The 15226-nt window shown below is 48.4% G+C and overlaps 2 protein-coding genes across 3 annotated transcripts in view; one reads left to right on the top strand and one right to left on the bottom strand.

The window, feature by feature from the left end:
- Nucleotides 1–2592, bottom strand: part of SLC25A20 (solute carrier family 25 member 20) — a 30817-nt gene extending 28225 nt beyond the window's left edge. The window contains exons 1-2 of the mRNA XM_066596808.1: nucleotides 2419–2592; nucleotides 166–258 (exon numbers count right to left, since the gene is read on the bottom strand). Of these exons, the coding sequence (XP_066452905.1) occupies nucleotides 166–258; nucleotides 2419–2526 (201 nt within the window). The 5' untranslated portion in view covers nucleotides 2527–2592. The remainder of the gene's footprint in view (nucleotides 1–165; nucleotides 259–2418) is intronic.
- Nucleotides 2593–8123: 5531 nt separating this feature from the next.
- The window catches only part of LOC136621355 (rab GDP dissociation inhibitor beta-like), a 31236-nt gene continuing 24133 nt past the window's right edge, over nucleotides 8124–15226 (top strand). For both annotated transcript variants that reach the window (XM_066596809.1, XM_066596810.1), the window contains exon 1: nucleotides 8124–8168. In XM_066596809.1, the coding sequence (XP_066452906.1) occupies nucleotides 8124–8168 (45 nt within the window). The remainder of the gene's footprint in view (nucleotides 8169–15226) is intronic.

The raw sequence follows: 15226 nt of genomic DNA on the forward strand, positions 1-15226 counted from the left end.
GGTGAAAGCTAAAAAAGACAATGTTAATTTACTGGAAGACCCCTTTAAGTATCGATCATTGGGGGCTGAGCCCCAAAACTTACCCTAGGCAGGGGTAGTAGCCCCCCAAACTATGTAACACTCTGCCCTAGCATGCATTAAGTCCCAGTATCTAGATGGCGATACCTCATTTACAAGAGTCTTCTTGAAGCAGTCGAAGGTTCCTGAGTACAAGGGCAGCTGCCCCGCGGCCGGCTTGGGTTGTGTCTGGATCCGAACCTACAGAAAAAGCACAAAGTAAAAAGAAGATTGATGGAGGAGACAGACGATCACATCAACAGTAACGAGGGGGGACACGAAATACAGCAGCGGGGTGCAGAGGGCCAGCCAGAAGGTTCTCGCAGCTTCTTCCTAGGACTCTCAATGATAGAGCTGCCACGTCATGTCACAAAATGTGTATTAGATGATATTACAGCGTGTGCCACATCTCATCAGCTGTCACTACTGCAACCTTCGGCCTAAAAACTCATTGAACACGAGCGCCCCCTGCAGGTCACAATGCAGTAGTCACCTTTATACAAGTTCCCCCAAGGCCAGAGAGGAGACAGTCAGCTGCCTGTGTAACTAAGTACTGTCAGCACCAGAGAGGGCGCCGCTGATCAGCTTCCGCTGCTGCTGCTACTACTACTCTACGCCATTCCTGGGGGCACAGAGCCCTAAAACGGCTGAGTTTCCCTATGTCCAATACACTCCTTAATGAACACTACAGAGTGGCTTCCGGAAGGGGTGCCCCTCAGGAGCACGGACGCCAGCCACCTTCCGTAAAGTGGCGCCCAACTGAAAGAACGCACACGTGCACACCACCTTGCCCCTGGGGCTACGCACTCCAACTTGCGCAAAGGGGCGCCCCCACTGCACGCACGCACACACAGACACTGACTTCCCCAAAGGGGCGCCCCCAGATTTTCCTACTGACTAACCATGCCCACCGATTTCTGTTGAGCACCTCACTTGTGGCAGCATTCCCTAATCCCTGCGCAGAGCCCCCTAATGTCCGCACCCCCACCCCCCCCGCGCGCAGTCTGAGGCGCCCCCTAACGCCGGCACCCCCCCCCCCCCGCGCAGTCTGCGGCGCCCCCTAAGGCCCGCACACCCCCTCCCCCGCGTAGTCTGCGGCGCCCCCTAAGGCCCGCACACCCCCTCCCCCGCGTAGTCTGCGGCGCCCCCTAAGGCCCGCACACCCCCTCCCCCGCGTAGTCTGCGGCGCCCCCTAAGGCCCGCACACCCCCTCCCCCGCGCAGTCTGCGGCGCCCCCTAACGCCCGCACCCCCCCCTCCCCCGCGCAGTCTGCGGCGCCCCCTAACGCCCGCACCCCCCCCCCCCCGCGCAGTCTGCGGCGCCCCCTAACGCCCGCACCCCCCCCCCCCCGCGCAGTCTGCGGCGCCCCCTAACGCCCGCACCCCCCCCCCCCCCGCGCAGTCTGCGGCGCCCCCTAACGCCCGCACCCCCCCCCCCGCGCAGTCTGCGGCGCCCCCTAACGCCCGCACCCCCCCCCCGCGCAGTCTGCGGCGCCCCCTAACGCCCGCAACCCCCCCCCCCGCGCAGTCTGCGGCGCCCCCTAACGCCCGCACCCCCCCCCCCCCCCGCGCAGTCTGCGGCGCCCCCTAACGCCCGCACACCCCCCCCCCCCGCGCAGTCTGCGGCGCCCCCTAACGCCCGCACACCCCCCCCCCGCGCAGTCTGCGGCGCCCCCTAACGCCCGCACTTCCCCCGCGCAGTCTGCGGCGCCCCCTAACGCCCGCACTCCCCCCCGCGCAGTCTGCGGCGCCCCCTAACGCCCGCACCCCCCGCGCAGTCTGCGGCGCCCCCTAACGCCCGCACTCCCCCCGCGCAGTCTGCGGCGCCCCCTAACGCCCGCACCCCCCGCGCAGTCTGCGGCGCCCCCTAACGCCCGCTACCCCCGCGCAGTCTGCGGCGCCCCCTAACGCCCGCACCCCCCGCGCAGTCTGCGGCGCCCCCTAACGCCCGCACCCCCCCGCGCAGTCTGCGGCGCCCCCTAACGCCCGCACCCCCCGCGCAGTCTGCGGCGCCCCCTAACGCCCGCACCCCCCGCGCAGACTGCGGCGCCCCCTAACGCCCGCACCCCCCGCGCAGACTGCGGCGCCCCCTAAAGCCCGCACCCCCCGCGCAGTCTGCGGCGCCCCCTAATGCCCGCACCCCCCGCGCAGTCTGCAGCGCCCCCTAATGCCCGCACCCCCCGCGCAGTCTGCAGCGCCCCCTAATGCCTGCACCCCCGCTATCTCACCACCTCCTCTATGAAGCCCCCCAGTATCTGCCTACAAGGAAGCTCTGCGCTGGGAATTATCCCCACCAACCACAGCAGCACCAGAGAGCCGCAGGCCGCTCCTCGGGGTCACTGCTCCCCGCCGGGGCTCCCACCTTTATAGTGTCTAGCGGATGGCCGGCAAACACCAGACACACTCCGCCGAAGCCGCCCGCGAAGAAGTTCTTCAGGGGGCTGATGGGCTGCTGCTTCCTCTCGGCCATGACGGCAGATCCCGCACACTGACAGCCGCCTCCGGACAAGGTTTACTACCTCGACCTTTGCCCTACTTTACCTTACAGATAAGCCAACCAATCACATTACTTAATGCCGGCCGCTCCCAGCCTATAGCTGCGTCCCTCTTTACAACTTCCGCCCTCACTTTCTGACTGACAGTCCTCTTCACCAATCACAGAGCTCGTTTTTTCATATTTCCCACCTCTTCCTCGTCTCTATGCAGGTGATGTGTGCCAAACCTAGATAAATGACAGTCAAATCCACCTATCAGCGAACTAAGTTGTTAGAAACCCCGCCTTCTTAAACCTTCCCTAGTTAAGCCTCTTATCACTAGAGATAAAGCTATCACAGGTTCCCTGCTTCCGTTGGGTTTAGAGTGACTAGCATTCGTAACAGGGAAAATATGGACGAACGGCATATAATGACATTGAAATGTGCGGGTTCATATTGGCCCTTGATTTGAACCAATGAAGAACTGACCACGTGATATGAAGACATCTGTATCCTGCCATCTTTGAAATGGGCATCACTATACCTGACAGTACAACAACCAATCACTGTGAATCAGCCAACCCAAACAACCAATCACTGTGAATCAGCCAACCCAAACAACCAATCAGGTTGTGAATCGAGCAGACGTGTTGTGGAATATAGATATATGCATGTGATGTATGTTCACAGTGACTCCACTAGCAGAAAAGTGAGTGCAGCTCTGGAGTATAATACAGGATGTAACCAAGCATCAGTACCGAATAAGTCATGTATGTACACAGTGACTCCACCAGCAGAATAGTGAGTGCAGCTCTGGAGTATAATACAGGATGTAACTCAGGATCAGTACAGGATAAGTAATGTATGTACACAGTGACTCCACCAGCAGAATAGTGAGTGCAGCTCTGGAGTATAATACAGGATGTAACCAAGCATCAATACCAAATAAGTCATGTATGTACACAGTGACTCCACCAGCAGAATAGTGAGTGCAGCTCTGGAGTATAATACAGGGTGTAACCCAGGATCAGTACAGGATATGTGATGTATGTACACAGTGACCCCACCAGAAGAATAGTGAATGCAGCTCTGAAGTATAATACAGGATGTAATTCAGGATTGGTACAGGGTAAGTAATATATGTATACAGTGACTCCACCAGCAGAATAGTGAGTGCAGCTCTGGAGTATAATACAGGATGGAACTCAGGATCAGTACAGGATAAGTAATGTATGCACAGAGTGACTCCAGCAGCAGAATAGTGAGTGCAGCTCTGGAGTATAATACAGGATATAACTCAGGATCAGTACAGATAAGTAATGTATGTACACAGTGACTCCACCAGCAGAATATTGAGTGCAGCTCTGGAGTATAATACAGGATGTAACCAAGCATCAGTACCGGATAAGTCATGTATGTACACAGTGACTCCACCAGCAGAATAGTGAGTGCAGCTCTGGAGTATAATACAGGATATAACTCAGGATCAGTACAGGATAAGTAATGTATGTACACAGTGACTTCACCAGCAGAATAGTGAGTGCAGCTCTGGAGTATAATACAGGATATAACTCAGGATCAGTACAGGATAAGTGATGTATGTACACAGTGAATGTATCAGCAGAATAGTGAGTGCAGATCTGGAGTATAATTCAGGATGTAACTCAGGATCAGTACAGGATATGTGATGTATGCACACAGTGATTCTTTACATACCGGTAGTAATTGAAAATTGTATTCCAAGATGAATGTTCAAATAAAATTTCACTCTGTAGGATCATTTCTGATTTTGGCTAAAAATGTATCAGTCTTACACTATGGACTGATGCTCCTTTGCCTTGTTCCTCATTGGGTCAGCAGAGGGCGATCTCGTACAGAGTAAAGGAATTCCCTTCCGTATGACTTCGCTTATGATTCACCATAGCAGAATTAGAGCCGTAGTCCATAGTGGTCTCTCAGGCTCTTGTACAGGACCTCTTAGTTTTCTTTCTGCACCCCTCATGTTGGGGGTCTGTGGATAAGTTCAGTGCATTGGCATAAAAACATTTAGTTGTTTTGTTTTAACTTTTATATTTATGTAGAGTAAGGCCGTCTGCAGACGTCCGGGACGGATCCCGGGATGCAGTTCCGTGCCCCTGCAGCTCACCCGCTCCCGGTGTCTCCTCTCTGTGCTGTGTCGGCTGCCGGCCAGCCTGCACATGCACAGAGAGGGGCTGTCCCGTCACCACCGACATTTCTGTGCGGGCCTCTGCGAGACCCGCACAGAAATAGAACATGCCGCGATTTGTTTTTTCGTGTGTTTTCACGCAGACAAAAAAAGGGCCGTCTGCCTAGGATTGCGTTATCTAATGCAATCCTATGGCAGCGGCCACAGGCGGAAATTCTGCGGGAAATCCCGCCACAGAATTTCCGCCCGTGTGCAGGGGGCCTTACAGATATCACCAGAGAGCTGACAGTCTCACCTCCTTGTTACCTCTTCCTAGACCTTGTGGCTGGCAGTGTATGAGGGGCTCAGTGCGGCTGTAGAGACAGACGAGATAGGAGACCCCCGTCCCCAAGGGAACAATGGGGCGAGGATTTTAATGAATGAGTGAAAACACAACTATGCCTTTAAATGCCTTTGTATAAGTAATTGGATGCTGTTGGTGGTTGAGGGGATCGGAGAGAAGAGCGGCAGGACACTGCGGGCTACAGATACAAGATGGTCTCAATGCTACTCATGGGTGGGGCAGGGGGTGACATTGGACAGTTAATTACTGCCCATCTGAGAGATGCCATCCTGAATATCAGAACTGGGAGGTGGGTAAGGCCAGACTCTGGGCACCTAGAGACCTTTTTCTGCTCCCATAACTGGAAATACATGGGGTTCAGATATGACGAGTATTGTATGGGGACACTATGGGGTGCAAACTGTAGCTAGTAATGTATGTGGAAACTTTATTGGATGCCCACTAGCTAGTACTATATGGAGATACTTTATAGGGATGCACACTATAGTAAGTACTCTATGAGAAGACTTTGCAGACTATAGTGAGTACTGTATGGGGACACTTCATGGGGGGCATATTATAGTGAGTACCTAATAGAGATAGAAAGCAGAGGGTGGTAATAAATGGTTCGTACTCTGATTGGGCCACCGTCGCTAGTGGGGTGCCACAGGGCTCAGTATTAGGCCCCATTCTGTTCAATATATTTATCAATGACCTGATAGAGGGGCGGCACAGTAAAATATCAATATTTGCAGATGATACAAAATTATACAATATAATCAATGCAACTTAGGACAAGGTACAGCTACAATCGGACCTAGATAAGCTGGGGGCTTGGGCAGAGAAATGGCAAATAAAGTTCAATGTGGATAAATGTAAGGTTCTGCACATGGGCAGGAGAAACGGATGTCACCAATATACACTAAATGGGGTACAGCTAGGGAAAAGTGATATGGAGAAAGACCTGGGGTACTAGGGGACTGTAGACTAAACTGGAGTAGTCAATGCCAGTCAGCTGCTGCAGTGCCCGAGGGGGTCCAAAGAAGGGCAACTAAATTAATAAATGGAATGGGAGGACTGGAATACCCAGAGAGGCTATCAAAATTAGGATTTTTCACCCTGGAAAAAAGACAGCTAAGGGGCGACCAAAAACCTATGTATAAATACATGAGGGGACAATACAAGGATCTCTCCTATGATCTGTTTATACCCAGGACGACGTCTGGAACAAGAGGGCATTCGCTACGTCTAGAAGAAAGCAGGTTTAATCACCAACACAGAACGGGGTTCTTTATTGTAAAAGCAGTGAGACTGTGGAACGCTCTGCCTGAGGAAGTGGTGATGGCAAAATCCATTGAGGAGTTTAAGAGGGGACTAGATGTCTTTCTAGAACGCTATGATATTACAGGATATAGACATTAGGTGACCAGTGGGTTTGCTGGTCTTCTATTTAGGTAGGAATTATCGAGGGTTGATCCAGGGATTATTCTAACTGCCATTATGGAGTCGGGAAGAAATTTTCCCCCAAATGGGCTAATTGGCTTCTGCCTCTTGGGGTTTTTGCCTTCCTCTGGATCAACTAGGGTTTAAAACAGGCTGAACTAGATGGACATTGTCTTCATTCAACCTAACATACTATGTTACTTTATGGGGTGCATACTATAGTGAGTACTCTATGGGGCCACCTTATGGGGTTTACACTGTGGCCACAGTTACTGGAAGCATTGTGTTTGCCACTATATGGTGGGCACTCTGGCTGGCAGTGCAATATACACCTCAGCTACTACAGAACCTCCTATTAAGTAAGAAGCAAAGGTTTGTGTTATTCAATCAGTGATTGACTATAAGTTCTTGCTTCCCTCCAAAAAGGGGTTCTGCAGCAGCTTAGGTGTGTATTATAGGGATAAATGCATCCCCTATAAAAGATTAAGAATGTTAGTTGAGTTCTGTGACCTCTATACACTGAATGGTCCCTTTATTAGTGCCCTGGCCCTCCCATGGTTGGCGTTACCCTGTATGTAAATTCTCCCTGTGACCCCGGAGTGCAGCATAAAATCACGTGACCAGTTCTCCGTGGATCAGTTTCAGTGTGAATCCACGTTAAATGAGAAAATCCAGCGATCTGAGTGACTTCCAACGAGGCCTGGTCATAAGTGCCAACTAGCCGGGCCGGGATGTCACTGCCAACCGCATGGGGTTTTCTCATGTAGCAGCGTGGCAAGTATATTGAGAATAACGTGATCGAGGAAAAACATCCAGCAAAAGGGGATCCTGTGGACGGAAACAATTCGTGGTGCTCCATATAACGTCCAAACGAACAACTTAGCACGGATGGGCTATAACAGCAGGCGACCAGTTCCAGCGCCATTTTGGCTATGAGAAATAGAAAGGCGAGACTCCCTCGAGGCTAAAGAGCGCAGAAATTGTATCACTGAGCAGCGGAAAAACATCAGCTGATCAGAGGAATTCAGATTTCTGTTGCAGCGTGCCTATGGGAGGGAGAGAATTAGAAGCAAGCAGCATGAATCGATGACCCCTTCCTGTCAGCTGATCCCAGTATGTCACTACCTTTTATCTAATCTGCGGCAACTACAAGGAATTTCCTGTCCGCAAGGACCGATATTCCTGCAGAATGATTTTATCACCTAGTGGAGTCTACACCACAATGAATTGCTGAAGGCTGAAGGCCAAGAGAGTCCAACGCGCTACTGGATGGGGCCATTCAGCGTACATTCATTACCTCTTCAGTTCTTCCTGAAAATCTTTGGTGACTTCTAAAAGGCTTATAATAGTGCAAAGGGGAAAAGTTGATTTGGGGAGGGGGGGCATTACTGCCTCTTTATAACCAGTCTACGTATAAATAAGATCATCTGCTTCTTCTTGTTCTTTTGCAGCAGCCTCCGTTCCCGCACAGCCTGAGGGAAGAACCCTTGGGGTGGTTTAGCTGGATTACAGCAGGTGGCCCGGCTTTGGGTTACTGGGCCTAGTGACAGTCTGAAAGCTGGCGGCTTATCACCGTCTGGCAGATCAGCTTAGTACAACACACTGTTACCTGCAACAACACAGGTAGCCGCGAATGTGAAGAACAGACCCATCTCTCTGGCATGGAGGAAGAGTATGATGTCATCGTGCTGGGAACGGGGCTGAAGGTAGGAGATCCACAGTGTGGGATCTACTGGATTCTTGGTACATGTCGGTGGGTCCTACATCTCAGATGTAATGATAAATGTAGGAATTACAATGTTTTTGCTCCTGCTCATGGCTGAAGAACATTATGTTGGCATACAGCGTCCTGTACTATGAGTGCCGCCATATAGTGCTCTGTATGGTACTATATTATGGGGTATTCTCCTCTATGCCAATGTTTCTATGGGGGATGCTATATTTTTTTTCTGTTGGCCTGTGCATGAAATTGGAGGTACACTAGGGCCATACACTTGTATGGGTGCCATATTACAGTTCTGTATTACTCGGGACTTGCCGTAATACAGCTGAGTGCCCGAGACCTCATATGAAGAATTTATGTAACACAACGACAAAATTAGGTCAATGTTATATGATGCAGAATGAGTCGTCCCGCTTTAGCTTATTCCCTGTAATTTTAGACATGGGTGAGAATTACTATATAGGGAAGATCGCACTGGGCATTAGGTACCGTCCGGCCCCTGCAGAAGCTCATTGGAGCATTTACTATCGTGTGCTGGATAATGCTGCGTTGTTCTCAGTATCATTGCCATAGAGCAATCAGCCAGGAGAATCAGTTGTAGAAAACAGTCCATAGGGATTCCACACGTAGAACGTATGGAGCCCTATAGCAAAACTCAGAATTGCACCCCCACCCCCCAAGAAAAAAAAATTATATATTCAGGGTGAGCCAAAAGTCTGGACACACCATTTTAACTGGTGTAATAATAAGAAAATTGACTTCCAATGTGTGAAAGTATTAATCAGGAGCGAAGCAGCATTCTTTTCTTGGGTGGAAGACATTTTTGGTGGTCATTTTGAACTCCACCATATTAAATTCAGCTCAGGTTTTTCAAATGCGAAGAGGATCATATGATATATCATTTTTGGTTAAAATTTACTCAGAAACACACTGGAAAAGTCAGTTTTGCCCTATCTGTACTTGTTTTGGAGTTAAGTGAGGGCAAAGTTTCACAAAGTGCTTTACATGACATATTCGATGTATTCGCCATTCTGCCGGATGCGCATGGTTAAACGTTTACGCCAATCTTTGTGAGCACACTGAAGAACTGAAGGTGTTATTTCTTCACAGCGCTGTAGGATTTGCCATATCAGGTGAAGCATATTACTTTTTTTTCCCACATGCACAAGGGTTTTTTATGGCCCTAGAGATAAAGGTCTAAAGATGTTAAGTCTGGCGACCTTGTCGGCCATTCTACCGAACCTCTTCGCCCAGTCCAGTGTCCAGGAAATAATACATTCGGCCATCTGAGTACAGCCATAGCAAAGTGCGGCGGTGCGCCATCCTGTTGAAAGTAATGAGGGAACTTGCTGTTCTAAGAGCACAGATGGGAATATGGTATCCTGCAACATATGGCGGTACTTCTCATCGTTAAGTGATCCGTCAATGAATAAATGCCTTGGTTGTCAGATACAATTGATCAACTTTGCCCTCACTTAACTCTTGACATGTAAAAATAGGGCAAAACGGACAATTTCAGAGCGTTTCTGAGCACATTCTAGGCAAGACTAATGTATCACATGACCACAATCCCATTTGAAAAACCTAAGCTGAATTCAATATGGCAGAGTTAAAAATGGCTGCCCAAAACGTCTCCTCCACCAATAAATACAGCCTCCCTCCCAAGTATTTTTACACATTAAAAATCAATTTTCTCATTATTACACCAGTCAAATGGGTGTTTCCATACTTTTGTCTCACCCTGCATATTCCATAAGACAACTTTTATAACACAGCAGGCCTACAAATAGGCACTCGGCTCTACTATACCTCTGAATAAGGCCATCACCTAATAAGTCAGATACCAGCTCAACACAATGATAGTGATTACAGTGCAGGTACCTCCAGTGATCACAGGTGACATCTTCTGTGATTGGTGACACTATTTCATTTTTCTTCGCTATCTGGGCTCAGACCTCCATGAAAACGTCTGGTACACTGTCTTCATCTTGCTGCTATACCCGCTTCTCAGCATTCCCCCATAGTAATAGTGCCTACAATAAATAAGTGCCCTTCTATGACCTCTCTTTATAATAGTGTCCTCTCGGTGACCCCATTTGGTAATAGTGCCGTCTATGGCCCTCATTAGTATAACAGTGCCTCCAGTGGCTCCATGAGTATAATAGTGCCTTGCCTCTCCCTCCCCACCGAACATCCAGCCACGCAGCAGATCTCTCACTCACTGTTGTACTGAGCCTGTCAGAAGTTCTGGATGCCGGGCGCTGTATGCAGAGGAAACCTTGACTCTTCCCCATCTCCTGTTCTAGGGTATAGTATGTGCAGGAGATGAGTCAGGATGTCCTCTGCATAGAGCATCTGGGATCTCTGAGTGGCTGAGCACTACTGTCAAAAAAGAGTTCTGTGGGTAGACAATTGGGTGATGGAAAGGAGGCAGGGCCACTGATTCCACATCCAGGCTTCCACTATTGGGAGTCTGCTGCCAGAAGTAAGGGGTCCCAATGAGACCCAAGACAAGAAGACACTGGGGCAGATTTAGGGGCTTTCCCATCAAAACCATTTATCACCGATCTACATAATTAATCGCTGGAGGTCCAGCCGCTGAGATCAGGAGAACGACACCCCCCCAGTCCATCGGTTGAATGGAGCAGCAGTCCAGATGTGCAACCACCGCTTCATTCACTGTCTATGGAGAAGACCTCTTAAAGGTCTGACTCGCGTTGTGCTGTTATTGTGCTCCTTGGATATTCCTAGCGGTTGGACCCACCAATCCTGACAATAGGGAAAACCCTTTTGGGTATGTTCACACTCACTGGCAATGCTGTGGATTTTCACAGTGGAAAATCCCGTAGTAAAAACTGCATAATTTTTGCATTAAAAACATCATCAAAATCCACACCATTGATGCGGATTTTGACTCGAAATCAACTGTACATCCACAGCTAATTTCAGCCTGCGCTCCTCTCACCTCCCCATACTTTGCACTGCGGTACCCAGAGGGCAGTGCACAGCGTCAACAGCTACTGAGCACCGTCCTGATGCGTCGGTCATATGATGCCACTTCCTTATCACATGACTGGCAGCGGCGCTCTGTAGCAGCTGCCGGTATGCACTGCGCTGTGGGTAACCTACCTTTTAAGTGACATTTTTTTTTGCTGCACTATTGAATAGTTTGCTCCATGTGCTGCAGTCTGAACTCCAGACATTTTACCTGCACTGATACATTGTAACAAACTTTCAGGGGAGAGTAGTAATAGGGTCGTTCAGCCTCTAGATGTAAACAATGTTCGTAGGATATGCACGTACATAGATGGCAGGCACGGTGTTAATCATATCTTCCAACTTAAGGATAATGTAGAGACAATATTTTTCAGTTAGGCCACATCCCTTTACACTAAGCCCCCTCCTTAGTGACTCCTCATAGTAATTGCTGCTCCCCCCCACAGTGGCATAAACATGAAGGGAGCGCTGTCCTAACATGGTTCTCACTCAATTCATTTCAATGGGGCTGTCGGAACTAGTTGAGAGGGTGCCACTCTGCTATTGCATTGTCTGAGGAGCAGGCCCCAGCCTGAGAGATGGAGGGGATGAGTTTAGGCCTTGTCACGGTGGCATTACTGTTTCCCACCCAGAGGGTAACCAGGGACATGTCCAAGGGGCTGAGAGCAGGCTATTAAAAGGGCTGGTGAACCTAGCTGCAGTTTACCTCAGTCTTTTTGTCACGGGTGATGCCACCATTCCTTCCTCTGCGGTGAATCCGGTTGCTGAAAGATTTGGTCCACATGCACAGAGTAATTTGGAATTAGCAAAGCCGGAAATGGTCGGCAGTGCCACTTCACTTGAATAAACCTAGTTTCAGTTCAACAAGAAATAATCCATGCCAGCAGGATATTTAGTACAAGTTTCATAAAGTGGTGCGACAGGGAGGCAATCACGAGTACACCAGCTAGTCTACAGTCTCAGTTATCTGTATGTCTGCGAGCTCGGCACAACTCCTCTTCTCCTCTCCAACTCTCTACCAGTCAGCACTCACGTCCAACACACATCCCATTCTGCAATGGCGGGCCACTCTCTTCCTTTACTCCAGAACTTCAGCGGGGGCAACCCACCGATATCTCCTGGGTGTAATGGGCCCAGGGAAAGCTGAGATTACCTTTCACTTTCTCCCATACTGGCCCTCATGGACTGAGGATGTCCGTGGGGGTCTCTAGCAGCTCCATGCACTCCATCTGCTGCCAGGTCCAGAACCGAACAACCACTGACTCACTTCTCTTACATACACTTTGCAACCACATATATAAAACAAGGTCACATGACATACAAAAGATACATTTCCAGACATAACCCAGACAGTAACCCATTCAGTGCTGCATCTATGTAATACACATCATATTCATACAACACAAAGACATTGGCAATACAGTAAGCATGGGACAAATACATTTATGCTTATGGAGGGGCCTCAGTCACACTGGGCCACTACACTATCTCCTCAGTCCCACTGAATGTGAATGGAGCGCTAGTGCACTTGTGTGGCCAACGCTCCATTCAGACTCCTCCTCTCTGTGGGAGTGCAGCCACCCCACAGTGAGAAAACCCCACCGATTAGCAAGTTATCCCTTATCCTGTGATATCCTATGCATAGGGGATAACTTGAAATTCCGGTATAACTCCTTCAACCCCTTAATCATTAACCATACATGGTTTTAAAACATTCACCAAAGTGCCTTAAACTAGATTGTTCCCACTGTCAGCCATTGGACATCTCACAATGCAATCATGAAGTGCCGAAGGGTTCCCATGACAGCCGAAGGCCTAATCAAGGCCCCCAGGTCTGCTATGCAAGCCAGCTTATTAGGGGTCTAAAGGCCCATTTACATGGAGCAATGATCACTCAATAATCGCTTGAAAATGATCGTTTGAGCGATAATCGTTGCATCTAAACGCGTGGCCATCGTGCTCTTTTCGTGCACTGCTAGTTGATCGTTAAATTCAAGCCTACCTAAAAATCGTTGTGCGGTCTTATCAGGACCGCACGCTCATTCTCCGTGGGTAGTGCTGATAGCATTGTTACCCGACAGAGAACAAAGGAGCTGAATGGAGATAAGAGCCCTCCGGCTATTAACTGCATTCAGCTAAAAGCTTCATTTGCACACTAATAAGCTATTAAGTAGCTGAGTAGCTACTTAATAGTTCATGCAAAATGATCGCTCAAAGCTGTCACTCAGACTGTAGTGTGAGCGATTTTTGAGCGATCATCGCTCCGTGTAAATGAGCCTTAACAGAAGTTGGACCCTAATGTCAAAAGTATACTACACCACATGAGTAGCGCAGTATAGTATATCAGCGAGTGAAAGATCACCTTTTCAAGTCACCTTAAGGGAAAAAAAAAAAATCTAAAAAATGAAATAAAATTTAGTTTAAAATTTTTTTTCTACAAAACGCCCTTTGTGTGCAAAAAAACGAAAAAAACATATTAGGTTTTGCCGCATTTGTAATGATGACCCATACTACAGAGTGGGCAATGGCAAAGTCACTCGCCTCTGATCCCAACACCACGAAAGAAAATCTGTCTTTGTTGTTCATAGCAACCAATCACAGTGCAGCTTTCATTTAACTTAGCAGTATAAAAAAATGAAAGCTGCGCTGTAATTGGTTTCTATGGGCAACAAAGACAGATTTTCTTTTAATAAGACTGTGGTGCTGAGATCATAGGTGGGCAACTTTCCTGTAGCCTACCCCATATAAAAAAGTTATATGCGTTATTCTGTATAGTGAACGGCATACCTTTTTTTTTAAATTGCTTGCTATTTTTCATTCATCTCCCTCCCAAAAAAATGCAATAAAAAGTGATCAAAAAGTTGCATTTATCCCAAAATGATAAAAATGGAAACTACAACTACAATAAACAAGACCTCACACAGCTGATCAAACAAAAAATAAAAATGTTATAGGTCGTGTGATGCAGCGATGTAAATCCAAGTATTTTTTTTTTTTTAGTTTTTTTTTTATTGTGCAAAAGTAGTACAAAATAAGACAACTAATAATAAACTTGGTATCACCACAATTGTATTGACCCAAAGAATGTTAAGGGCTTAGTGACACGGGCGCATCGGCGCCCGTGTTACTGCAGGAAGGAGACGGCCGCACTTCAAGACGGACGTTTCTCTGTAGCGCCAGGAGAAAGAACATGTGACTGGCTTCATTGCCGGTCATGTGTTCTTTCTTCAGCGCTGCGGGGAGTCGTCCGTCCTGAAGTGTAGCCGTCTTCTTCCTGCAGTAAGCGCACAGTCACACGGGCGCATCCACGATGCATCCGTGTGACTAAGCCCTAAAAGGGGCTTTCCGAGAATTCCTAACATTGGTTTCACTTGGGGAACACATTACATAATACTCCCCCTCTCCACTCCCCGCTGCTCTCCAGCGGCGGCTTTGGTTTCTCTTTACTTTGTGCTACAGCAGTCTCATGGGTTGTTTGCCCATGTGACCGCTGCAGCCAATAGGAGGTCATGGCACGGGAGCGCCAGAGTGGTGCTCCAGCACGACGGCGAGTATATAGATTTTATGTAGTTGTGGGCATGAGGGGCCTAAAACTACAGAAAATCAATAACTCTGAAAACCCATTATTATTTGTACTGCACGGTGAGCACCGTAAACCAAAAATGGACAGAATTACTATGTTTTGTTCATCTGCCCTACCCCCCAACTCACCGAAAAAAAGACAATAAATAGTGTCATATGTAAGTGTAACATGTCATTTATACCATATGGGGAGAGCGGTTTAAAAAAAAAAGCAATGAAAAAAAAACAATAGTGGAATTTCATTCTTTTCTAACCTCACCAATTAATAAAAGTTAATACATTATACCATGTTTCCCCGAAAATAAGACAGTGTCTTATATTAATTTTTGTTCAAAAAGGTTTCACTTTTTTACATGTATAGCTGCCTGGACACTATTTAAATTGACTTTTTTAAATTAACTGTTAGCAGGGCTTAATTTTAGGGTAGGGCTTATATTTCAAGCATCCTCAAAAAGCCTGAAA

Source organism: Eleutherodactylus coqui, chromosome 3, assembly GCF_035609145.1.
Source record: "Eleutherodactylus coqui strain aEleCoq1 chromosome 3, aEleCoq1.hap1, whole genome shotgun sequence".
Classification (NCBI taxonomy): Eukaryota; Metazoa; Chordata; class Amphibia; order Anura; family Eleutherodactylidae; genus Eleutherodactylus; species Eleutherodactylus coqui.